This window comes from Pseudophryne corroboree, chromosome 7 (assembly GCF_028390025.1).
Source record: "Pseudophryne corroboree isolate aPseCor3 chromosome 7, aPseCor3.hap2, whole genome shotgun sequence".
Lineage (NCBI taxonomy): Eukaryota > Metazoa > Chordata > Amphibia > Anura > Myobatrachidae > Pseudophryne > Pseudophryne corroboree.
The window spans coordinates 95,039,503-95,067,223 of NC_086450.1; the positions used below are offsets into that span (position 1 = coordinate 95,039,503).

Here is a 27,721-nt window from a genome sequence, read left to right on the forward strand (position 1 = left end):
CGCTTACATCACTACAGCCACATCTGGGACGTTTCCTGCCAAGATGATTGGGTAACGGACCTTATCTCTCAGGGTTACAAGCTGGAGTTCGACAGTGCTCCTCCCCAACAATTTTTCAAATGAGGCTTACCAGCTTCAGAAAATATGCATGGTACGCTACTACTGGCCATCGACAAGTTGGTCCAATCCCAGGTCATTGTTCCAGTAACCCTACAACAAGTAGGACAGGGTTACTGCTACAGTCTGTTCGTAGTACCAAAGCCAGACGGGTCTGTGAGACCCATTCTGAATCTGAAGTCCTTGAATCCTTACCTGAAGGTTTTTAAATTCAAGATGGAATCTTTGAGAGCAGTGATCGCATGCCTGGATCAACAGGAATTCCTAGTGTCCCTTGATATCAAAGACGCTTACCTCCGTATCCCAAATTGGCCTCCTCATCAGGCCTATCTGCGGTTTGCAAAAGTATTTGTGGCGCATACAGGTTGGGCAACAAAATGTATTGCTTCATTTCAAAAAACAACAATAAAATTTAATACATCATATAGATATCACCACCGGCCGGTAATTTAAACACTTTAAAAACATAAAATATGCTCTTTTTTGTCTGGTCAATAGATTAAACAAAAACTCATCCAGCAATATCCTCTATGGTGTATACTTTGACTGCTTTCCTAGATCAGTCCACTTAGATAATATAGCAGTTCTTCAGGATATTTAGAAACACTTGTATCGCTGTAGAGATAATGTAAAAAAATGGCAAAGTAGCACACTGCACGCTGATCCTTCCAACCAGCAGAATCGCTGGTAGCTGTATATAGAAGATTTCAATCAGAACAGCGTGCCAATGTCCGTTCAATGATTTGAATCCGGTAAAAGTTTTAGAGCTTAATTCTTTACAATGTCTGGCCAGACAAAATATAAATGCTCACCGCTCTCTTCCAGCATTAGAATCTCCGTGGCTTCCTCCCGGCTGCTGGTGCTTAAAACCCTTTCAAGCAGTCATCTCTGGAGGAGGTCATCCGTGTAGATCCAATAAATATTGCTGGCGGTGGGCAGTATAATGGTCAGTGGTATAAGGTAAAAGTGTATGAGTCCTTAACGCGTTTCCCCGCCTCCCTCCGGGTTCAGCGGCTTCATCAGAAATGCGGTTTGCCCTACTGAAGATCACTGCCAGTTTCAGGCATTACCCTTCGGCCTGTTTACAGCTCTGAGGGTGTTCACGAAGGTGATGGCGGAAATGATGTTTCAGCTCAGGGTCCAGGGGGTCAACGTAATTTCATACCTGGACGATCTCATGATAAAAGCAAGTTCCAGGGAGCTTCTATTGCTCCATATAGATTGCATTATCTAACTTCTGTCTTACCACGGGTGGATCCTCAATCTGCAGACGTCCCAACTGGAACCGTCTTAGCGGCTCCTGTTTCTGGGGATGCTCCTGGATACGGTAGCACAGAAAGTGTTCCTCCCAGAGGAAAAAGTGAGAACACTTTAAGAAACGGTTCGCATGGTGCTCTGACCTGTTCGAGTATCCATTCACCTTTGCATAAAATTGTTGGGAAAGATGGTGGCCTTGTACGAGGCGATACAGTTCGAAAGGTTTCCTGCCAGACCGTTCCAATTGGATAGCCTGAACAAGTGGTCCAGCTCCCATCTTCAGATGCACCGGATGATTCGGCTGTCACCCCAGGCCAGGATTTCACTCCTGTTGTGGCTACAGTCCTCCAACCTGCAGGAAGGTCGACGCTTTGGGATTCAGGATTGGATCCGCCTTACGACGGATGTGAGTCTGAGAGGATTGGGAGCTGTCACTCAGGATGTGCAGTTCCAGGGCAGGTGGTCTGCCCAAGAGGCCCTCCTTACGATCGACATCCTGGAACTTTGGACCATTTACAATGCTCTAAATTCAGGCCTCCCCTCTACTCAGGGATCGGGCGATCCAGGTTCAGTCGGACAACGCCATGGCTGTGGCGTACATCAATCGACAAGGAGGGACATAAAGGAGAGCCTGCATGTGAGAAGTGTCAAGAAAACTCTTCTGGGCAGAAAGAAATGCAAGAGCACTGTCCACAATCTTCATCGTGGGGGTGGACAACTGGGAAGCGGACTTCTTCAGTCGCCATGATCTCCACCCAGGGGAGTGGGGACTACACCCTCAGGTGTTTCAACAGATCATCGACAGGTGGGGCTGCCCAAAGATCGACATGATGGCCTCTCGCCTCAACAAGAAACTTTGTTGCTATTGCTTGCGAACCAGAGACCCTCAGGCGAGCGCAGTGGATGCGCTGACAACGCCTTGGCCTTACCAACTGGTCTAACTATTTCCTCCAATTCCATTGATCCCCAGGGTACACAAGAGGATCAGGCATCAAGGAGTGCAGGCAATCTTGATTGCCCCAGATTGGCCCCGAAGAGCGTGGTACGTGGCTCTTCTGGACATGTCCGTAGAGGACCCTTGGCCTCTGCCGCTTAGAAAAGATCTTCTTCAGCAAGGACAGTTCGTCTACCCGGCCTTACGGTGGCTTCGTTTGATGGCATGGAAGTTGAGTGGAACATCCTAGCTCACAAAGGTCTTTCTGAAAAGGTCATTGCCACTATTGTGCAAGCCAGAAAACCTGTGACATTAAAACACTATCATCATATCTGGCAGAGAAATGTCTCTTGGTGCGAGGAAAGCATATATCCATCTGCGGAATTCCACTTGGGGAGATTCCTTTGTTTCCTGCAGACGGGAGTGGATAAAGGTTTACGTCTTGGATACATTAAGGTCCAGATATCAGCTCTTTCCGTCTTCTTCCAGAAGAAGTTGGCTCTCCTGCCATAAGTTCAGACCTTCTTGCAAGGGGTGCTTTACATACAACCTCCATTTGTGCCGCCTACGGCACCTTGTGATTTGGATGTGGTGATACGCTTTCTACAGTCCTCCTGGTTTGAACCTCTGATGACGGTAGAAGACAAGTACCTCACGTGGAAGACGGTGATGTTACTGGCCCTGGCTTCTGCTAGACGTGTCTCAGAATTATGGGCCTTATCATGTAAAAGTCCCTACTTGGTCTTTACGAGAACAGAGCGGAGCTCAGGACTAGACAGCAGTTCCTGCCAAAGGTAGTCTCCACGTTTCACTTGAATCAAACTATTGTGATTCCGTCCAGTTCTGGCACTTCTGCCCCTCCAGAGGCATTGGATGCAGTGCGAGCCTTAAAAATCTATGTCAAGAGGACGGCTCGGATCAGAAAGACGGATTCCTTGTTCATGCTGTATGATGCACAGAAGTGTTGTCCTTCTTCAAAGCAGTATATTGCTCGTTATATTCGGCTTACTATCCAACAGGCCTATGTGTCTGCAGCCTTACCTGTTCCACGGTCTCTGAAGGCCCACTCTACGAGATCGGTGGGGTCTTCCTGGGCGGCTGCCCGAGGAGTCTCGGCCCTCCCACTGTGCCGAGTGGCTACCTGGTCGTGGAAGAACTCCTTTGTGAAGTTGCACAAATTTGATACCCTGGCCAAACAGGATACCCAGTTTGGGTAGGCGGTGCTACAGCAGTCTCCGCATGTTTCCGCACGTTCTGGAAGCTTTGGGACATCCCCATCGTACTAATCTGTCCTCAATATCCCATATGGATGCTAGAGAAAATAGGATTTTAAATACCTACCGGTAAATCCTTTCTCTAACGTCCTAAGTGGATGCTGGGGACTCCGTAAGGACCATGGGGAATAGCGGCTCCGCAGGAGACTGGGCACAAAAGTAAAGCTTTAGAACTACCTCGTGTGCACTGGCTCCTCCCCCTATGACCCTCCTCCAAGCCTCAGTTAGATTTTTGTGCCCGAACGAGAAGGGTGCACACTAGGTGGCTCTCCTGAGCTGCTTAGTGAAAAGTTTAGTTTTAGGTTTTTTATGTTCAGTGAGACCTGCTGGCAACAGGCTCACTGCATCGAGGGACTAAGGGGAGAAGAAGCGAACTCACCTGCGTGCAGAGTGGATTGGGCTTCTTAGGCTACTGGACATTAGCTCCAGAGGGACCGATCACAGGCCCAGCCATGGATAGGTCCCAGAGCCGCGCCGCCGGCCCCCTTACAGAGCCAGAAGACAGAAGAGGTCCGGAAAATCGGCGGCAGAAGACGTCCTGTCTTCAACAAGGTAGCGCACAGCACTGCAGCTGTGCGCCATTGCTCTCAGCACACTTCACACTCCGGTCACTGAGGATGCAGGGCGCTGGGGGGGGGCGCCCTGAGACGCAATAAAAACACCTTGGATGGCAAAAAAAATGCATCACATATAGCTCCTGGGCTATATGGATGAATTTAACCCCTGCCAGAATACACAGAAAGACGGGAGATAAGGCCGCCGAGAAGGGGGCGGAGCCTATCTCCTCAGCACACTGGCGCCATTTTCCCTCACAGCTCCGTTGGAGGGAAGCTCCCTGGCTCTCCCCTGCAGTCACTACACTACAGAAAGGGTTAAAAAAGAGAGGGGGGCACTAATTACGCGCAGTATTAAAAATACAGCAGCTATAAGGGGAAAAACACTTATATAAGGTTATCCCTGTATATATATAGCGCTCTGGTGTGTGCTGGCAAACTCTCCCTCTGTCTCCCCAAAGGGCTAGTGGGGTCCTGTCCTCTATCAGAGCATTCCCTGTGTGTGTGCTGTGTGTCGGTACGTTGTGTCGACATGTATGAGGAGAAAAATGATGTGGAGACGGAGCAGATTGCCTGTAATAGTGATGTCACCCCCTAGGGGGTCGACACCTGAGTGGATGAACTGTTGGAAGGCATTACGTAACAGTGTCAGCTCTGTATAAAAGACAGTGGTTGACATGAGACAGCCGGCTACTCAGCTTGTGCCTGTCCAGACGTCTCATAGGCCGTCAGGGGCTCTAAAGCGCCCGTTACCTCAGATGGCAGATATAGACGCCGACACGGATACTGACTCCAGTGTCGACGGTGAAGAGACAAATGTGACTTCCAGTAGGGCCACACGTTACATGATTGAGGCAATGAAAAATGTTTTACACATTTCTGATAATACGAGTACCACCAAAAAGGGGTATTATGTTCGGTGAGGAAAAACTACCTGTAGTTTTCCTGAATCTGAGAAATTAAATGAGGTGTGTGATGATGCGTGGGTTTCCCCCGATAACAACTGATAATTTCTAAAATGTTATTGGCATTATATCCTTTCCCGCAAGAGGTTAGGGTGCGTTGGGAAACACCCCCTAGGGTGGATAAAGCGCTCACACGCTTGTAAGAACAAGGGCTCTACCCTCTCCTGAGATGGCCGCCCTTAAGGATCCTGCTGATAGAAAGCAGGAGGGTATCCTAAAATGTATTTACACACATACTGGTGTTATACTGCGACCAGCAATCGCCTCAGCCTGGATGTGCAGTGCTGGGTTGGCATGGTCGGATTCCCTGACTAAAAATATTGATACCCTAGATAGGGACAGTATATTATTGCCTATAGAGCATTTAAAAGATACATTTCTATATATGCGTGATGCACAGCGGAATATTTGCCGACTGGCATCAAGTCTAAGTGCGTTGTCCATTTCTGCCAGTAGAGGGTTATGGACACGACAGTGGTCAGGTGATGCGGATTCCAAACGGCATTTGGAAGTATTGCCTTATTAAGGGGAGGAGTTTTTTGGGGTCGGTCTTTCAGACCTGGTGGCCACGGCAACAGCTGGGAAATCCACGTGTGTACCCCAGGTCGCCTCTCAACATAAGAAGACGCCGTATTATCAGGCGCAGTCTTTTCGTGGGCAAGCGGGCAAAAGGTTCCTCATTTCTGCCCCGTGACAGAGGGAGAGGAAAAAGGCTGCAGAAATCAGCCAGTTCCCAGGAACAGAAACCCTCTCCCGCCTCTGCCAAGCCCTCAGTATGACGCTGGGGCTTTACAAGCAGAATCAGGCACGGTGGGGGGCCCGTCTCAATGAATTTCAGCGCGCAGTGGGCTCACTCGCAAGTAGACCCCTGGATCCTTCAGGTGATATCTCAGGGGTACAAATTGGAATTCGAGACGTCTCCCCCTCGCCGTTTCCTAAAGTCGGCTTTACCGATGTCTCCTTCTGACAGGGAGACAGTTTTGGAAGCCATTCACAAGCTGTATTCCCAGCAGGTGATAATCAAGGTACCCCTCCTGCAACAGGGAACGGGGTATTATTCCACACTGTTGTGGTACCGAAGCCGGACGGTTCGGTGAGACCGATTCTAAATCTAAAATCTTGAACACTTACATACAGAGGTTCAAATTCAAGATTGAGTCACTCAGAGCAGTGATTGCGAACCTGGAAGAAGGGGACTACATGATGTCTCGGGACATCAAGGATGCTTACCTTCATGTCCCAATTTACCCTTCTCACCAAGGGTACCTCAGGTTTATGGTACAGAACTGTCACTATCAGTTTCAGACGCTGCCGTATGGATGGTCCACGGCACCCCGGGTCTTTACCAAGGTAATGGCCGAAATGATGATACTCCTTCGAAGGAAGGGAATTTTAGTTATCCCTTACTTGGACGATTCCCTGATAAGGGTAAGATCCAGGGAACAGTTGGAGGTCGGTGTAGCACTATCTCAGGTAGTGTTGCGGCAGCACGATTGGATTCTCAATATTCCAAAATCGCAGCTGATTCCGACGACTCGTCTTCTGTTCTTAGGGATGATCCTGGACACAGTCCAGAAAAAGGTGTTTCTCCCAGAGGAGAAAGTCAGGGAGTTATCCGAGCTAGTCAGGAACCTCCTATAACCGAGCCAAGTCTCAGTACATCAATGAAATGGTTCTGGGAAAAATGGTGGCTTCCTACGAAGCAATCCCATTCGGCAGATTACACGCAAGAACTTTCCAGTGGGACCTGCTGGACAAATGGTCCGGGTCGCATCTTCAGATGCATCAGCGGATAACCCTGTCACCAAGCACAAGGGTGTCTCTCCTGTGGTGGTTGCAGAGTGCTCATCTTCTAGAGGGCCGCACATTCAGGACTGGGTCCTGGTGACCACGGATGCCAGCCTGCGAGGCTGGGGAGCAGTCACACAGGGAAGGAATTTCCAGAGCTTATGGTCAAGCCTGGAGACATCACTTCACATAAATATCCTGAAGCTAAGGGCCATTTACAATGCTCTAAGCTCAGCAAGACCTCTGCTTCAAGGTCACCCGGAGTTGATCCATTCGGACAACATCACGGCAGTCACCCACGTAAACAGACAGGGTGACACAAGAAGCAGGAGGGCAATGGCAGAAGCTGCAAGGATTCTTCGCTGGGCAGAAAATCATGTGATAGCACTGTCAGCAGTATTCATTCCGGGAGTGGACAACTGGGAAGCAGACTTCCTCAGCAGACACGACCTCCACCCGGGAGAGTGGGGACTTCACCCAGAAGTCTTCCACATGTTTATAAAACTCGACAAGTATTGCGCCAGGTCAAGGGACCCTCAGGCAATAGCTGTAGACGCTCTGGTAACACAGTGGGTGTACCAGTCAGTGTATGTGTTCCCTCCTCTGCCTCTCATACCCAAGGTACTGAGAATTATAAGATGGAGAGGAGTAAGCACTATATTCGTGGCTCCGGATTGGCCAAGAAGGACTTGGTAACCGGAACTTCAAGAGATGCTCACGGAGGATCCGTGGCCTCTACCTCTAAGAAGGGACCTGCTCCAGCAAGGACCCTGTCTGTTCCAAGACTTACCGCGGCTGCGTTTGACGGCATGGCGGTTGAACGCCGGATCCTGAAGGAGAAAGGCATTCCGAATGAAGTCATTCCTATCCTGATCAAAGCCAAGAAAGATATAACCGCAAAACATTATCACCGCATTTGGCGAAAATATGTTGCGTGGTGCGAGGCCAGTAAGGCCCCGACTGAGGAATTTTCAACTAGGTCGATTCCTACATTTCCTGCAAACAGGAGTGTCTATGGGCCTGAAATGGGGGTCCATTAAGGTTCAAATTTCGGCCCTGTCAATTTTCTTCCAAAAAGAACTAGCTTCAGTCCCTGAAGTTCAGACGTTTGTGAAAGGGGTACTGTATATACAGCCTCCTTTTGTGCCTCCAGTGGCACCTTGGGATCTAAATGTAGTTTTTGGGTTCCAAAAGTCACATTGGTTTGAACCACTTAAATATGTGGAGTTAAAATATCTCACATGGAAAGTGGTCATGCTGTTGGCCCTGGCCTGGGCCAGGTGCGTGTCAGAATTGGCGGCTTTATCCTGTAAAAGCCCTCATCTGATTTTCCATTCGGACAGGGCGGAATTGAGGACTTGTCCTCAGTTTCTCCCTAAGGTGGTTTTCAGCGTTTCACCTGAATCAACCTATTGTGGTGCCTGCGGCTACTAGGGACTTGGAGGACTCCAAGTTGCTAGACGTTGTCAGAGCCCTGGAAATATAGGTTTCCAGGACGGCTGGAGTCAGAAAATCTGACTCGTTGTCTATTCTGTATGCACCCAACAAGCTGGGTGCTCCTGCTTCTAAGCAGACTATTGCTCGTTGGATTTGTAGTACAAATCAGCTTGCACATTCTGTGGCAGGCCTGCCACAGCCAAAATCTGTAAAAGCCCATTCCACAAGGAAGGTGGGCTCATCTTGGGCGGCTGCCCGAGGGGTCTCGGCTTTACAACTTTGCCGAGCAGCTACTTGGTCAGGAGAAAATACGTTTGTAAAATTCTACAAATTTGATACCCTGGCTGAGGAGGACCTGGAGTTCTCTCATTTGGTGCTGCAGAGTAATCCGCACTCACCCGCCCGTTTGGGAGCTTTGGTATAATCCCCATGGTCCTTACGGAGTCCCCAGCATCCACTTAGGACGTTAGAGAAAATAAGAATTTACTTACCGATAATTCTATTTCTCGTAGTCCGTAGTGGATGCTGGGCGCCCATCCCAAGTGCGGATTGTCTGCAATACTGGTACATAGTTATTGTTACCAAAAAATCGGGTTATTGCTGTAGTGAGCCATCTTTTCTAGAGGCTCCTCTGTTATCATGCTGTTAACTGGGTTTAGATCACAAGTTATATGGTGTGATTGGTGTGGCTGGTATGAGTCTTACCCGGGATTCAAAATCCTTCCTTATTGTGTACGCTCGTCCGGGCACAGTATCCTAACTGAGGCTTGGAGGAGGGTCATAGGGGGAGGAGCCAGTGCACACCAGGTAGTTCTAAAGCTTTACTTTTGTGCCCAGTCTCCTGCGGAGCCGCTATTCCCCATGGTCCTTACGGAGTCCCCAGCATCCACTACGGACTACGAGAAATAGAATTATCAGTAAGTAAATTCTTATTTTTCTCGTAGTCCATAAGGGATAATGGGTGCCTCTGTGCAGTGACTTTCTGCAGGTAATCTGTTAGGTGTTACCTGTTCAGCTGTTGCTGTTAATGTTTCCAGCCATTGCTGGCCCAGTTATGTTATGGTGTGCTGGTGTGTAAATCTCACCACACTTATTGTTGTTATATTCCTTCTCTCAAGTATGTCATTCTCCTTCGGGCACTGTTTTAACTATAACTGACCTGTAGGAGGAGGCATAAAGGGGAGGAGCTAGCCCACCCAGCTAAAGAAATTTAAAGTGCCCTGGCTCCTTTGGACCCGTCTATACCCCATCGTACTAATGTGTCCCCAATATCCCTTATGGACTACGAGAAAAGGATTTACCGGTAGGTATTTAAAATCCTATTTTTTGCAAAAGTTTTGCAGATGTGTAGTAGACTCTGTCATGGTGCAAGCATAGGCATGCGCAGGGGGGGTGCCTGGTGCGCACAGGCACCCCCTAATGTCCGGCAATCCGATCTCACATGCCTGATGCAGCGATCGCTGAGCAGGCTGATTACTGTCCGCTCTGAGTTGCACCCTGTCAGGACTGCATTACTTACTGGACGCCTGGGTTAATCGAGGGTGCCACTGCCACTGGCTTTCACACTCCCGGCTACACCTCAATGTACAAAAACAGCGTGATGTGACGTGATGACATCGTGCTGCTCGCACGCCCACCCGTCACACGCCCTCCTCTCTCCTTCTATTCTATGCCAACGACAGCCACTGATGAGGAGCAGCATGCAGCCAGCGTTCCTCTTAGGAAGACAAATTCAATACTGGCAGGCGGTCAGCAGCAGCATTGACCGTAACGCGTTTTTCTATCAGCAGCAGTAACTAGTCTGCGACTGTCAGTGTCAGTGAGTGACTGACTTGTAAGTAAGCTGCTGCAGCTTGCAGGGGAAAGAGAGGGGGAGCCAGACCAGGCTGAGGAGGAGCAGTGTATTTGCAGTGAGTGCCATCAGGGGTGTTTGTTTCGTGCACACCACAACATCTGACAATGTATATGCATTATTAGTATTGGTACAAGGGTGGATATTTTATATTACGTTGACCATCAATAGATGGTGCTAGACACGCCCAAAAGGCGGTGCTAGACACACCCCTCCAACAGTGCACCCCCTAATAAAATGTGCTGCGCACGCCTATGTGTGCAAGGGTCTACTCAGTGCATGCATTGTTGAGAAGGGATAGGGGCAGGGCCAGACTATGCACAAGGGGATACAGACAGGCGTGTAGGTCGTGCTGGATCCTAACTGGCCAGCTGGAGCCTCACCCATACCTTGCAGGAAGGCCAAGAAGGTTTGCTTCTACCTCAGTGGGGGCTGCTATTTCAAGGTGCTTCATGTCCTTGGAGCGCTTCAGGTCCTTGACGTGCTGCTCAAATAGAGCTGACATGCTCCCTGCCTGACAGTTGCAAGTCTCCTGCAAGTGGTATGCCTCATCTACACACTGGATGGCAGTCGGAAGATCACCCTAACTACTGACACTATCATCATTTATTGCATTTTGCATACTTACTGGTCTCTTACTATCTATTTCTCTGACGTCCTAGTGGATGCTGGGAACTCCGTAAGGACCATGGGGAACAGCGGCTCCGCAGGAGACTGGGCACAAATAGAAAGCTTTAGTACTACCTGGTGTGCACTGGCTCCTCCCCCCATGACCCTCCTCCAAGCCTCAGTTAGATTTTTGTGCCCGAACGAGAAGGGTGCACACTAGGGGCTCTCCTGAGCTTCTTAGTGAAAGTTTTAGTTTAGGTTTTTTTATTTTCAGTGAGACCTGCTGGCAACAGGCTCACTGCATCGAGGGACTAAGGGGAGAAGAAGCGAACTCACCTGCGTGCAGAGTGGATTGGGCTTCTTGGCTACTGGACACCATTAGCTCCAGAGGGACAGCTCACAGGCCCAGCTCTGGAGCTCGGTCCCGGAGCCGCGCCGCCGGCCCCCTTACAGAGCCAGAAGCAAGAAGAGTCCGGCAAATCGGCGGCAGAAGACATCCTGTCTTCCACAAGGTAGCGCACAGCACTGCAGCTGTGCGCCATTGCTTCTCAGCACACTTCACACTCCGGTCACTGAGGGTGCAGGGCGCTAGGGGGGGGCGCCCTGAGCAGCAATAGAAACACCTTGGCTGGCTAAAAATACATCACATATAGCTCCTGGGCTATATGGATGAATTTTAACCCCTGCCAGATTTTCACAAAAAAGCGGGAGAAAGGCCGCCGAGAAGGGGGCGGAGCCTATCTCCTCAGCACACAGGCGCCATTTTCCCTCACAGCTCCGCTGGAAGGACGTCTCCCTGACTCTCCCCTGCAGTCCTGCACTACAGAAACAGGGTAAAAAAGAGAGGGGGGCACTGATTGGCGGGTGATAAACAATACAGCAGCTATAAGGGAGAAACACTTATATAAGGTTGTCCCTATATCTATATATAGCGCTCTGGTGTGTGCTGGCATACTCTCCCTCTGTCTCCCCAAAGGGCTAGTGGGGTCCTGTCCTCTATCAGAGCATTCCCTGTGCGTGTGCTGTGTGTCGGTACGTTTGTGTCGACATGTATGAGGAGGAAAATGATGTGGAGGCGGGGCAATTGCCTATAATAGAGATGTCACCCCCTAAGGAGTCGACACCTGAGTGGATGGCTTTATGGAAGGATTTACGTGACAGTGTCAGCTCCTTAGAAAAGACGGTTGATGACATGAGACAGCCGACTAATCAGCTGGTCCCTGTCCAGGCGTCTCAAAAACCATCAGGGTCTCTAAAAAGGCCATTACCTCAGATGGTGGATACTGACGTCGACACGGATACTGACTCCAGTGTCGACGGTGAGGAGACAAACGTGACTTCCAGTAGGGCCACACGTTACATGATCACGGCAATGAGAGAGGTGTTAAACATTTCTGATACTGCAAGTACCACTAAAAAGGGTATTATGTGGGGTGTGAAAAAACTACCTGTAGTTTTTCCTGAATCAGACGAATTAAATGAGGTGTGTGATGAAGCGTGGGTTTCCCCCGATAAAAAACTGATAATTTCAAAAAAGTTATTGGCATTATACCCTTTCCCGCCAGAGGTTAGGGCGCGTTGGGAAACACCCCCTAGAGTGGATAAAGCGCTCACACGCTTATCAAAACAAGTGGCGTTACCGTCTCCTGATACGGCCGCCCTCAAGGAACCAGGTGACAGAAAACTGGAGAATATCCTTAAAAGTATATACACACATACTGGTGTTATACTGCGACCAGCAATCGCCTCAGCCTGGATGTGCAGCGCTGGGGTGGCTTGGTCGGATTCCCTGACTGAAAATATTGATACCCTGGATAGGGACAGTATATTGTTGACTATAGAGCATTTAAAAGATGCATTTCTATATATGCGAGATGCACAGAGGGATATTTCCACGCTGGCATCAAGAGTGAGTGCGCTGTCCATTTCTGCCAGAAGAGGATTATGGACGCGACAGTGGTCAGGTGATGCGGACTCTAAACGGCATATGGAAATATTGCCTTATAAAGGGGAGGAGTTATTTGGGGTCGGTCTATCGGACCTGGTGGCCACGGCAACTGCTGGGAAATCCACATTTTTACCCCAGGTAACCTCTCAACATAAGAAGCCGTCTTATCCGGCTCAGTCCTTTCGTCCCCATAAGGGCAAACGGGCAAAAGGTTCCTCTTTTCTGCACCGGGGCAGAGGAAGGGGAAAAAGACTGCAACAAGCAGCCACTTCCCAGGAACAAAAGCCCTCCCCCGCTTCTGCCAAGTCCTCAGCATGACGCTGGGGCCTTACAAGCGGACTCAGGCACGGTGGGGGCCCGTCTCAAGAATTTCAGCGCGCAGTGGGCTCACTCGCAAGTGGACCCCTGGATCCTGCAAGTAGTATCCCAGGGGTACAAATTGGAGTTCGAGACGTCTCCCCCTCGCCGGTTCCTGAAGTCTGCTTTACCAACGTCTCCCTCCGACAGGGAGGCAGTATTGGAGGCAGTTCACAAGCTGTATTCCCAGCAGGTGATAATCAAAGTACCCCTCCTGCAACAAGGGAAGGGGTATTATTCCACGCTGTTTGTGGTACCGAAGCCGGACGGCTCGGTGAGACCAATTTTAAATCTGAAGTCTTTGAACACTTACATACAGAGGTTCAAATTCAAGATGGAGTCACTCAGAGCAGTGATCGCGAACCTGGAAGAGGGGGACTATATGGTGTCTCTGGACATCAAAGATGCCTACCTCCATGTCCCCATTTACCCTTCTCATCAAGGGTACCTCAGGTTTGTAATACAAAACTGTCACTATCAGTTTCAGACGCTGCCGTTTGGATTATCCACGGCACCTCGGGTCTTTACCAAGGTAAAGGCCGAAATGATGATTCTTCTTCGAAGAAAAGGCGTTTTAATTATCCCTTACTTGGACGATCTCCTGATAAGAGCAAGAACCAGAGAACAGTTGGAAGTCGGTGTAGCCCTATCTCAGGTAGTGCTACGACAGCACGGCTGGATTCTAAATATTCCAAAGTCGCAGCTGGTTCCGACAACACGTCTTCTGTTCCTAGGGATGATTCTGGACACAGTCCAGAAAAAGGTGTTCCTTCCGGAGGAGAAAGCCAGGGAGTTATCCGAACTGGTCAGAAACCTCCTGAAACCGGGGCAAGTCTCAGTGCATCAATGCACAAGAGTCTTGGGAAAGATGGTAGCTTCCTACGAAGCGATTCCATTCGGCAGATTCCACGCAAGAACGTTCCAGTGGGATCTGCTGGACAAATGGTCCGGATCGCATCTTCAGATGCATCAGCGGATAACCCTGTCTCTAAGGACAAGGGTGTCTCTTCTGTGGTGGTTGCAGAGGGCTCATCTTCTAGAGGGCCGCAGATTCGGCATTCAGGACTGGGTCCTGGTGACCACGGATGCCAGCCTGAGAGGCTGGGGAGCAGTCACACAAGGAAGAAATTTCCAGGGCTTGTGGTCAAGCCTGGAGACATCACTTCACATAAATATCCTGGAGCTAAGGGCCATCTACAATGCTCTAAGCCTAGCACGACCTCTGCTTCAAGGTCAGCCGGTGCTGATTCAGTCAGACAACATCACGGCAGTCGCCCACGTAAACAGACAGGGTGGCACAAGAAGCAGAAGGGCAATGGCAGAAGTTGCAAGGATTCTTCGCTGGGCGGAAAATCATGTGATAGCACTGTCAGCAGTGTTCTTTCCGGGAGTGGACAACTGGGAAGCAGACTTCCTCAGCAGGCACGACCTCCACCCGGGAGAGTGGGGACTTCACCCAGAAGTCTTCCACATGATTGTGAACCGTTGGGAAAAACCAAAGGTGGACATGATGGCGTCACGCCTCAACAAAAAACTAGACAGGTATTTCGCCAGGTCACGGGACCCTCAGGCAATAGCTGTGGACGCTCTGGTAACACCGTGGGTGTACCAGTCAGTGTATGTATTCCCTCCTCTGCCTCTCATACCCAAGGTACTAAGAATCATAAGAAGGAAAGGAGTAAGGACTATACTCGTGGCTTCGGATTGGCCAAGAAGGACTTGGTACCCGGAACTTCAAGAGATGCTCACGGAGGACCCGTGGCCTCTACCTCTATGAAGGGATCTGCTCCAGCAGGGACCCTGTCTGTTCCAAGACTTACCGCGGCTGCGTTTGACGGCATGGCGGTTGAACGCCGGATCCTGAAGGAAAAAGGCATTCCGGATGAAGTCATCCCTACCCTGATCAAAGCCAGGAAGGATGTAACCGTGCAGCATTATCACCGTATTTGGCGTAAATATGTTGCGTGGTGCGAGGCCAGGAAGGCCCCTACAGAGGAATGAGGGCCCATGTGCACTGCAGGGGAGGCAGATTTAACATGTGCAGAGAGAGTCAGATTTGGGTGTGGTGTATCCAATCTGCAATCTAATTTGCAGTGTAAAAATAAAGCAGCCAGTGTTTACCCTGCACAGAAATAAAATAACCCACCCAAATCTAACTCTTTCTGCACATGTTATATCTGCCTCCCCTGCAGTGCACATGGTTTTGCCCAACTTACCCCCATGGATTCATGGGGAAGGGGCGTGGCCACAAAATAATACCAATTATTACTACGGTGAACAGTAGTCTCCATTATTCAAATTACGCTGCACAGTAACGCCACTACACCAGGTAGAGCCCCTTTTACACATTGCGGCAGACAGTCCCCCTTTTTACACATAACGGCAGTCAGCGCCCCCTTTTTTACACATTATGGCAAAGTCCCCTTTTTACACATTACGGCAGACAGTCTCCCTTTTTACACATTATGGCAGACAGCGTCCCCCTTTTTACACATTACGGCAGACAGCGTCCCCCTTTTTACACATTACGGCAGACAGCGTCCCCCTTTTTACACACAACGGCAGACAGCATCCCCTTTTTACACATTACGGCAGTCAGCGCCCCCTTTTTTACACATTATGGCAAAGTCCCCTTTTTACACATTACGGCAGACAGTCTCCCTTTTTACACATTATGGCAGACAGAATCCCCTATTTTACACATTACAGCAGTCAGCTCCCCCTTTTTTACACATTATGGCAGAGTCCCCTTTTTACACATTACGGCAGACAGCGTCCCCCTTTCTACACATTACGGCAGACAGCGTCCCCCTTTTTACACATTACGGCAGACAGCGTCCCCCTTTTTACACATTACGGCAGACAGCGTCCCCCTTTTTACACATAACGGCAGACAGCATCCCCTTTTTACACATTACGGCAGACAGCGTCCCCCTTTTTACACATTACGGCAGACAGCATCCCCCTTTTTACACATTACGGCAGACAGCGTCCCCCTTTTTACACATGAGGCAGCAGAGAGAGGTGTGTGTGTGTGTGTGTGTGTGTGTGTGTTTGTGGTGTGTGTGTGTGTGTCTGTCCCCCGTCCACCTGTTACTGTGATGCGGCATAGAGGAGCAGCAGCAGCAGGCACTCACACACAGTCCAGGCGCTCATGAACCCCCAACAGCGCTGAGGTGCCGGGTCTCCCTCGCAGCAGCGGCTCATATGCGGCAGCAGGCGCCTGACCCAGCCTGACCTCTCCTTGTCAGAGATGGTGGTGGGGCTGACAGGCGGAATTACCGCCCGGCGGCATGTAACACTTGGCGCCTGCGCCACCACTCCAGTCCCTGGCAGAGGTGGCGACTGAACACAGGCGCCGGTGGACAGCAGACAGTTCAAGTTCAACACTCCCTCGTTACATACAACGGCCGTACGTGCGGGGTGTGATGCCAGATGGTGCGCCTTCAGTGCAGTTGCGCTGTGGGCAAGGCACCATCGGCACACACCTAGTTACAGCCCTGGATATAACTATCTACAGTATTCTGTGCCATTACTCTCTGATATAGCATAAAATATAAATCCATCTTGTAATAGACCTTGAATGTTTATACTGATATGTTCTCTTCTATTTCCATAGTTTTACAATCACCGCCGCCTAAAACTTCAGAATTCATGAACTCTTTTCATGGCACGTGCAATTAAGTGTTTGAACGAGCACACCCTTCTGTCCGCGCCTATCCTTATCAGCCACATTTTGTCTATCTCCTGTACATCTTTCATCTGATATTCCTTGTCTAAATCACTCAACACACATTAGCTCGCTGCTCAGTTTATTAGGAATTGATCATGCGTTCATGCCTTCTTCCACTTCAAGAGTGCTTTTAAGTATTAGGCCCTGTCGTAATCAAGTTGAACGTGATAATGAGAACGTGTTCACATTGTTAAAGTAAATGATCCAGTGCACTTAAAGTGAAGACACATTTGAACTACAATTTGTGGTCTTCACAGCAGTATTCAATAGTCTGGGAGGAATGTTTATGGCATAAAAACCCTTTAAGTTCCAGGTTTCAGCCTTAGGCATGGTTGGGTTCACTGCTTACATTTCATTTGTGGCGCCCACCACAATTATCCCCCTTTACAGATCAGAGCTCTGTTATTTTGTTATAGGCTCTGCAGTATATTTGTGTTGATACAATGTTAAATATCTTCACAAAAGCGGCTCACGTTCAGTACAGACATAAACAGGATTTGGAATGTTCTCCTAGTGTAAACAAGTGGTCGTTTAAATCAAAGCTACTGTATGGTGATTTCTGCCACTATGCCCGTAGTGGATTTCAGTGATTATGGTGTCTATTTACTAAGCCTTGGATGGAGATAAAGTGGACGGAGATCAAGCAAAAGGCCAATCAGCTCCTAACTGTCATTTTTCAAACATAGCCTGTAACATGGCAGTTAGGAGCTGATTGGCTGGTATGTTATCTCCATCCACTTTATCTCCATCAAAGGCTTAGTAAATAGACCCCTATATTATTTGTTCAAATAATGTGTTTATTTTAAAGCAATGTACATCATACTTGCCTACTCTCCTGAAATGTCCGAAAGATTTCCGAATTTGTGAGGACTTCCCCTGACCCTCGATAGAGTAGGCATCCCTCTTGCATCCTGCTTAATTCCTACCGAAGCGGCACTGCCAGGATTTGTGGGTCCTTGGGGAGGAAGCAAGGCCAATATGACGTCTTTCTATGAGACACGTGTTATTTTGGCCCTTTCCCCACATGATCGACCTGCTATTATTTGCAACATGATGTCGTGAGTTCATGGGGCCTAAGGATACAAAGTCTCCAGCTCCCACCCACCACCAGTTAGCTGCATGTCTCCTCCGGGCATCTCCCACAGGAGAGAATGCAGACGCAGACTAAGTATGTGCTACATATGTACATCTTATCTCTGCAGTATTATCCAATCTCTGCATACTGTAACGAGGGTTATATATTACTTGACATGGAAAAATGTAATCTATCTTTAAAAGGTAAAAGCTTTTAAGTTTAAGGGTATTGGGTTGACATTGAAAATTGTATTGTCTTTATATAATGAAAGGCTGATGCTGCTCCTCACCTCTATGGGGGGGAATTTAAGTGTTTTGTGTGCTGTCGGCCACTAGATGGCGCCCGATGGAGCAATTCAAGTGCTGCTCCATTCGGGTGCGCATAGCTGCCGGCGCTCACATTACTGTTGTTCTGTTATTTTGATGGCTGGTAACTAGTGTATCTATAAAATATAAATTTGATTGGTATTTTAGCAGCCATTGGGGCTGGAAATGAGTTGAGAGCAAAACAAAATGAGCAAGTAACGTTTTACGTTGGCAAAATCATGCTACACTGTAAGTGGGGAGATGTAAAATGTGCAGAGATTTAGAATTGGGAGGGGCATGTCCAAACTCAAATCTAAATTACTGTGTAACAATAAAACTTCACAGTATATACAGGCCACATGCAAAAGCAGCCAGAATTTACCCTGCATGCCAAAATAATGCACCTTGCATTGCAACCGTGGTTTGTCCAGGTACACAGGGGTTAATTCAGATCTGATCGCTGCTGTGCGTTTTCGCACAGCGGGCAATCAGGTCCAAACTGCACATGCATATGCACCGCACTGCGCCGGCGCATTGCACTGCTTCAACGGGAATCAGCGCCCTGCGACGGGATGGTGCGAAAAATCCATTTGGACGGGCGATCGCAAGGAGATTGACAGGAAGAGGCCGTTTGTGGGTGGCAACTGACCGTTTTCTGGGGGTGTCAAGGAAAACGCAGGCGGGATCAAGCGTTTTTAGGGAGGCTGTCTGACGTCAATTCCGGTCCCGATCAACCTGATATGATGGCAGTGGCTGAGTAAGTCCTGGGCTGCGCAAAGACTGCACAAAATCAGTTTGTGCAGCTCTGCTACACATGCGAACGCACACCTGCACAGCGAAAACCCACTCCTCCTGTAGGGCTGCAAAAATCACTGTCCAGAGATCAGATCTGAATTACCCCCACAGTTACCTGCTCTCATCTCAGAATTAGCTCATTTATTGTCATCTCCTGAAGTTATGTTTGGACTCATACGTGTACTCATACGTGTCATACGTGACTCATACGTGTGTATAGCTGATCTAAAAAGTTTCACTAAACGCTTAGTGTTCGAATGGAGTATACAACAGCTTATGTATTGTTTCTGTCTTCATACATCCAGACAGTTTTAGTGCATACTGCTGAAACTGTATGCCTGAGGTACTTCCTGGATCTGCTGCTGGAGAAGGGGAAGCCGATAATGCTCGTTGGCAATGCTGGTGTCGGTAAAACTGTCCTGGTGTCTGATAAATTATCCAAATTGCCAGAAGAACACATGGTGGCCAGGGTGCCCTTTAACTACTATACCACATCTGCAATGCTCCAACGTAAGTCACACCGCTGGTGGGGAAAACTCAAACTTTGGAATCTGTAACCAACGTTGGGGTCTATTCATGAAGCAGTGAAAAGTGTGGAGAAGGGAGCCAGTGGAGAAGTTGCCGTTGGCAACCAGTCACCAATGAAGTAACATTTATAATTTGCATACTATACAACTGCAGAGAGCAGCTGATTGGTTGCCCATGGCAACTTCTCCACAGGCTCACTTCTCCACTCTTCACTGCTTCATGAATAGACCCCATTTTGGGTGTAAAACTTTATGCGGCTGATCTGTGAACAACTACTTGAAATTAAAGGAAGGCGGCTTTTTAAGTACAAATATAAAGAGCGCTTTAGTAAACAGAATAGTGTTAAACACATTTCAAGGATTAATAACAGAAATGTATTTGGTGCTATTTTAAATTGTTGCACGTATAGCAAGTAGTAGTAGAATATGCAGGTGGTGATGTGGTCTCCTTTATTGAATAAGCTTGCACAAATCTTTTCCACCAGATTAGTCCAGACAACATTCCGTATGGTCAGTTTTTATTATAAATGAATGTTTTTTCCTCCACAAAGGAGATGTCTACATTTTAAACCCATATTTCAAGATTTCTCTGAATCTACATAATCCTTTCTACAACACATTACGGCAAAACATGAACCAATTCTCCATCCTATTTTACATATTACAAACTAATAATGAGAAGCCAAAATGATAAAGGGGCCAATTCAGTAAGGTTAGCAAATTCTGCTAATCAGCAGAATTTGCTAACCATTAGCACGCATGCTGGGCGCCGCCCAGCGCTGGGCAAGGCAGCCCAGCATGCTGACCGGCGCCTCCCCCCCTGCTTCAAGCAGAAATTGCAAACAGCACGCAATTTCTGCTTGTTAGCAGAAATTAAGGATGACTCCTGCCGGCGCAGCTTAGCTGCGGCCGCAGGAGTCCCGGTGCCATTTTTGTTGTCGCAGCGGCACACGCCCCCGTCCGCACGTACTAGCCCACCATTTGGGCTGGCACGCCGCCGCAACTTTCCGTTTCCACCCAGAAAACGGAGCGTTGCCGCCCCCCTCCCGCCCCACGACCTCCTCTGCCTAATTGACAGGCAGAGGCGATCGTCATTTCTGCTGCCCCCCGCAGAAATTGCGGGCGCATGCGCAGTAGGGCCTGCTGCGCATGCACCCGCGGCTCCTCAGCAAAAATTCCGTACGAATCACTACTTGCGATTCATTCTGAATTTGCCCCAAAATCTTTTCTTTATTTCATGTCTCAGGGGTATATTTACTAAAATGCGGGTTTACAAAGGTGGAGATGTTGCCCATAGCAACCAGTCAGATTCTGGCTATTATCTTCTTGAAGGTGTTAGATAAATGATAGGTAGAAACTGATTGGTTGCTATGGGCAACATCTCCACTTTTGAAAACCTGCACTTTAGTAACTATACCCCCCCCCCCCAAGTTTATATTTGTTGCCCTGCACAGTATGAGAGAATTAGCACATCTTGAGGATTGGGAAAACTAGAATTCTATTAAAAGTTTTGATGAAACCTGGATTCAGTGCCTTCCTATTATTAAATCAATTTAATGGGCCTGATTCACATCCGATACATACCGATGACCGGTACTTTGTACATGCATCGGACCCGTACTGTGCATCTGCAGTATGGGTCCTGCATCGTCGGCGCAGTACGGTTGCTGACGTCAAGAGATTGACCATCTGCAGCCATTTGGGGGCGGGGAGGGGCAGCGACGGCAGCCTTTCACAAAATGGAGGCATGTGCCAAAGCCAGTACCTCCATCTTCCAATCTTCCAACAGAGATTTCCTGGCCTTGGGAAGGAGCTACGGCGGTAAGCAGCAGCAATGCCTTCTCCAACCACAACTGAATCAGGCCTTATATGCAATTTATTACTTGTAGTACAGTGGAAAGACAAAATTTTATTTTCAATAAGTATAAGTCATTTGAATTAACATCACAGGCTTAATTGGAGACATTCTCAATGCAGCAGAGTCTGTAGAGTCTTTTGCCAAAAAAGCCAGATTTGTATACAACCTGAGTGGTTGTTATGGTCCTTGGTGGAGTGACTTTTGTATGCAAGGGAAAAGAGGTGCAGGTGCACTATCTCACATTAGCTCAACCTGTCATAACCAGAGGCATTTAGCATAATCCTGGCCAGGGCTATGAGCTTACCCACAGCGCCAAGGTAGCCTCTCATTGGGTAAGTCCCTAACACTATATGGGTTCAGGCCCGGGGGGCAGTACACGCCAGAGCCACTCAGCCAGACAACCCCAGGGCACCGCAAGAGTGATACAAATAAAGGGTTAAAGAAGTAGGAGCAGGTAAACTGCATGTGTGAGTGATGTGAGGAGTGTATACTTGTATACTGTATTACGTCTCAAGCAGAGTAGCACCTCATTACTTAATTATGGTGTGCAAACTAGGGCCCCCTTCCCTTCATAACTGATTTTATGTATTTATACATACATCTGAAGGCATGAGACACCTTGCACCCTGCCCCACCCACCCCTTACTGATTTTAAATAGCTAGCCCAGCACTCTGACCTACATAAGTGGAGTGAGCACACTGAGGTAAGACTTCTACATTTGTTTACTATAGTAGTCAATATTGGGGGGAATCTCTGGGGCGCGGGGTCACTGTACCTGCCATGGCTGGGCATTCCCGGAGCATCGCAACCTAACATTATTTCAATACACTATGGCACTTATAGTTTGTTTTATATATATGTAACACTTTCACATCATTTTCTTTCACTCCTCACATCACTCACACCCTCAGCATTAGCTGCTCCTACTTCTTTAACCCTTTATTTGTATCACTCTTGCGGTGCACTGGGGTTGTCTGGCTGGGTGGCTCTGGCGTGTCCTGCCCCCCAGACCTGAACCCCTATAGTTAGTGTTAGGGACTTACCCAATGGCCAGGATTATGCTAAATGCCTCTGGTTATTACAGGTTGAGCTAATGTGAGATAGTGCACCTGCACCTCTTTTCCCTTGTATACTGTATTAAGCCTCAAGTAGAGTAGCACCTCATTACTAAATTATGGTGTGCAAATTAGGGCCCCCTTCCCTTCATGGGGTGACTTTTGGTCAGTCCAGAAGAAAATGGATCAATAATTGCGCATAAAACAGTGGTAGATTGATGGTGCACAGTCGTTATTTAAACCTATCTGTTCCATTGTCCACAGGTGAATATAGGAGGGCCAGCAGCTCACGCAGAAATTATTGACCTCCAAAGGAGATGTCATTGAAGTGCACACAGGACAATTAGAGTTAATTGTACATTGCTGTCATGCAAAAGTTGCATAAAGTGTCTCTCAAATCAACTATAAATCATTTATGAGTTTATTGAGTTATGATTTACTTTATGCATTTAATCAACACCATGATGAATAATCTCTTCTTTTTCTTCATCCACCATTGTCCAAATTTTTTTTCTAGAATCAGCAGCAATCGGGACTCCACTTCACTACCAGCCTATTACAAGCTGCCAGTTAGGAAAAGTACTTGTGATTGGCTGAAAATTCCTGCTTTGATATTCAGCAGCAGACATACAGGGGTAAATTTACTAAGATGAGAGTTCTATTTAAGATGGCATGTTGCCCATGGCAACCAATCTGATTCTACTTCTCCATTATCTAGCACCTTCTAGAAGATAATACCTGGAATCTGATTGGTTGCTATGGGCAACATCCCATCTTAAATAGAACTCCCATCTTAGCAAATTTACCCCACAGTGTGCAGGCAAAAAAGTTACCGTATTAATTATGGTTTTATGGTTTTAGGATTTTTTTTATTTGAATAAAGTTTTGTGTTAATGGTTTGTACATGTTTGATACAATGGATGGAGGTCTCAATCAAGTTAATAGCCGAGGGAGCTTGGAATGTAGGGGTACCCGGGGCTGTTTCTTTCTATAGCAGGGTGACCCCACCGCACTCTTGGTCTCCTGTGGTTGACATCAGACCAGGTGGTCTTATGCTATGGCTCATTGAGGATTTGAAGAGGGGGTGAGCTGGCCACTCTAAATTGAATATTTTTATGACATATTACTCTAGGGCTTGACACTTAAGACCGAATTATAGTGGTGATTCTAAGTGTGAAAAATGTTGCAGCCAAATGCCAAATAATGTAAATAATTCATAGAACACTTTTTAATCTTTCTGTCATTTCTACTGTACCTATTTGTGAATTTAATCTATTGATTGTCTTCAATTATGATTCATGTCACCTGGAATGTAGCTTTCATAGTAATATTAGAAATAAATATTATCAAGATTATTTTATTTTAAACAGGCATACTAGAGAAGCCCTTGGAAAAGAGAGCTGGACGGAACTATTCCCCACCAGGCACCAAAAAACTGATTTACTTCATAGATGATCTCAACATGCCAGAAGTGGATGCGTATAGTACAGTGCAGCCTCATACCTTAATTAGACAACACCTAGATTACAGTCATTGGTGAGTATACGTAACCTCCCTATATTCATTTCTTATTAAAATGACCATGACAGCTACGTACATAGGCAATTGCAGGGGGGAGGAGGGGGGGTTCCAGTTACCTGGAACTCCCCCCCCCCACACACTTCCCCACAGCCTGACCATTGACCACTACATGCAGCATAAAGGACGGAATGGAGATGCTGCACATTCCTCCCAAGTCTGCTGTGTGTGTCTGTGGATCTCAGTGCTCAATCATCGCACCAGAGAGAGAATCTGGTAAGTGGCTTACTGTGATCATTGGGCCTGAAGTATTGTATTACATACACTGCACTTTGTTTGGAGCAGACTATAGCTTGTTACATACTAACTATGCATCCCTCATGGGCTGGCGACAATTGTTCTAAAATCAAACATTTGGACCCCCCCCCCCCCTACAGAAATTCCCTGACCTGAGTTAACAATGAACCTTGTGTTTAGTTTTCCATATGGATCAATAATCCCTGCTCTACACAATCTGCATACTAATAACCTCAGCTAAGGCATCACATACCATAGGTCATGTGACCGCCGGACTCTTGTATCACATCCAAAGGCACTTGCCATGCTGGTGTATGAGATCTGTAGATGAGTTGCTAGGAAGTAATATAATAATTCCATAAATGTGAATGACGTATTTAATATTTCCAAATTACACAAGAATTAAAACCAGTGAATAATTCAATATATGTTCGTTTATTTTCTTCATACAGTTCGCAATCTGATATCATGAGCTGCCTGTTTCTAGATAATAACAGAGCTGTAAGTTGGATGCTATCATTGAACCTGGCACCACATGAGTTAGTATTTGTGTTTATGTGATTACTACAGGTATGACAGACAGAAATTGGTAGCTAAAGAAATACACAACTGCCAGTACATAACGTGCATGAATCCCACTGCTGGAAGTTTTTCCATTAATCCTCGGCTCCAGGTAATGTGTCATTCAGCATGTCACTTGTCTTTACTGTACGAGGCATTACATTTGATGCATGAGTTGACCTGTCAGATATATAATCTGTAGTAACCATAGCGACTGGGGAAAAGGTCAGTACATCTTTGTATAATAAATTGTATTTCTATAGCACAAGTAGTTTTCTCGCCACTTTCTAACAGACACTGTATAAGAAGAAGATTCATTTGTGCCAGGAATTGACAAATTATGTAATAATCTAAATGTTCCATTACTGAGTGTACCAGAACAGCCATGTAAATTCTGACATACATGCAGGGGGTAAAGTGAGCCGAAACGGGGTGGAACTGCTTTACGTCAGTTCCACTTGGAGACGGAACGCAGTTCCGCCTCCTCTGGCTCACCTCACCCAATGTGTGCCGGCGCCGCAGGGAGATGCCGGGCGCCTGCTGAGATAGTGTTACCAGCGGCGCCTGGCTGTCCCTGCACAGCGGAAGCCGGCGGCAGGAGCTCACTACTGAGCTCCGGCTTCCGGCTCTGTCAGTGCACTCTATGGGAGAGACGTCATGACGTCTCTCTCATAGGGGGTCATTCCGACCCGTTCGCACACAGCGGTTCTTCGCTGCGGGGCAAACAGGACGGAAATGCGCATGCGCGGCGGTTTCTTTGCACACGCGCGTCATTGCCTGGCGGTAATCGTCGCTGGGCAACGACGACGCCAACGACAAATGTGATCGCAGCGGCGATCGTAAGAAGATGGACAGGCGGGAGGCGTTCCGAGGTGGCTACTCATCGTTTCCAGCCGTTTTCTGGGAGTGGTAAGAGAAACGCAGGCGTGTCCGGGAGAACGGAGGGTGGATGTCTGACTTCACAGCCGGGACCTTCATTGCTGGATCCGTCGCACAGGGTAAGTAGCTGCAGGGCTAGTCTTGTTTTGAGTGAAACTTTTTTAGCATAGCAGGGCTGCACAAGCGAACGCAGCCCTGCTATGCTAAAATACACTCCCCCATAGGCGGAGATTAGTTGATCGCACCAGCAGCAAAAAGATGCTTGGTGCGATCAACTCAGAATGACCCCCATAGTGGAGCGCATTACTACAGGGGCGCATTACTACTTGGGGCATAACTACAGGGGCATTACTACTGGGGGCATAACTACAGGGGCTAAACTACTGGGGGCATTACTACTTGGGGCAAACTACTGGGGGCAAACTACATGGGGCTAAACTACAGGGGCACATTACTACTGGGGCATAACTACAGGGGCGCATTACTACTGGGAGCATAACTACAGGGGCTAAACTACTGGGGGCATTACTACATGGGGCTAAACTACAGGGGCTAAACGACTGGGGGCATTACAGGCGACATTACTACTGGGGGCAATACCACACCGGGGCATTACCATTAAGGGCATTACTAATGGGGGCACTACTAATGAGGGCATTGTAAAGGGGGCACTTAATAAGGGGCATCACTCCTGGTGACATAAGTGGCACTACTACTGGGGGCAGTGCATAAGGGGCACCACTACTATGGGCTCTATATAAGGGGCACTACCACTGTGGGCACTACCAGTACAGTGGACATTTCATAAGGAGCACTACTACTGTGGGCATTGTAAAAGGGGCGCTACTGCTGTGGGCATTGTGTATTATGGGGTGCTACTATTGTGGCCATTATTACTATTGTGTGACCACGCCCATTTGTTTTTGAGACCACGCCCCTGTTTTGGGGCCTACTGCGTGCGCAATACCTTTATTGCATGGGCGCCAGGGGGAGGGGGGGTGAATTCCACCACCTCTCTAGGACCACTTTAAGCACTGCACACATGACATATACATGTGGAAAGCTGCACTGTAAATGGTTTGCATGCACGCTTGGTTGCACTGTTTTTCTATGCATGCACAGTGTTTATGTGAATAACTGCACTTGAGCTGTGTATGTGCAAAAACAGAAATAACCAACCAAGTTGGAAGGGGCGCTCAAGCTGTGGCTCCAATTAGTGTATATTTAGCAGCTGTCTGGATAGGCTAGTCACACCTATGACATCATACATACAAACAAGAATAACAGAAATAAGACAGCGCTGACTGAGATGGATTGTCAATCAAATTACAATAATATTTAATGAATTAAAATTGCAATAATATATTGAATAAAATAGGTCTCACTGCACTAATGAGCTTCAAGTCACCATACATATAGAGATTGATCACTTGCCGCTTGATCCAATGTCCCCATGGGACCCGCACAATTGGAATGTCCCTTATCCTGGGGTTGTTGCACAATCCCCGGGCCGAATGCTTGTAGTAACAACGCTGGAGGAATAACTGTCCCAATAGTGTAGTAATACAACAGGAAAGTCCTCACCAGTAGTGCGTAGTTGTGATGATGTTCGGTCCTTGTTATATGGATGTGGGTACAAATAGCGCTATTTTGGCAGAGTCCACAGAGGTCCAAGCGGTGATAAGTATTCAGTGAAAAGGTGACACAGGCTCACACCTGACGCGTTTCACAGCTGGCTGCTGACCTTTGATAAAGCAGCAGCCAGCTGTGAAAACGCTATTTGTACCCACATCCATATAACAAGGACCGAACATCATCACAACTACGCACTACTGGTGAGGACTTTCCTGTTGTATTACTACACTATTGGGACAGTTATTCCTCCAGCGTTGTTACTACAAGCATTCGGCCCGGGGATTGTGCAACAACCCCAGGATAAGGGACATTCCAATTGTGCGGGTCCCATGGGGACATTGGATCAAGCGGCAAGTGATCAATCTCTATATGTATGGTGACTATAAGCTC

General features: G+C 47.8%; 1 protein-coding gene across 5 annotated transcripts in view; it reads left to right on the plus strand.

Moving 5' to 3' along the window:
* LOC134944673 (dynein axonemal heavy chain 11-like) overlaps nucleotides 1–27,721 on the plus strand; it is a 697,358-nt gene that overhangs the window by 289,077 nt on the left and 380,560 nt on the right. For all 5 annotated transcript variants that reach the window (XM_063933444.1, XM_063933440.1, XM_063933442.1 and 2 more), the window contains 3 exons: nucleotides 19,306–19,510; nucleotides 23,812–23,977; nucleotides 24,827–24,929. In XM_063933444.1, the coding sequence (XP_063789514.1) occupies nucleotides 19,306–19,510; nucleotides 23,812–23,977; nucleotides 24,827–24,929 (474 nt within the window). The remainder of the gene's footprint in view (nucleotides 1–19,305; nucleotides 19,511–23,811; nucleotides 23,978–24,826; nucleotides 24,930–27,721) is intronic.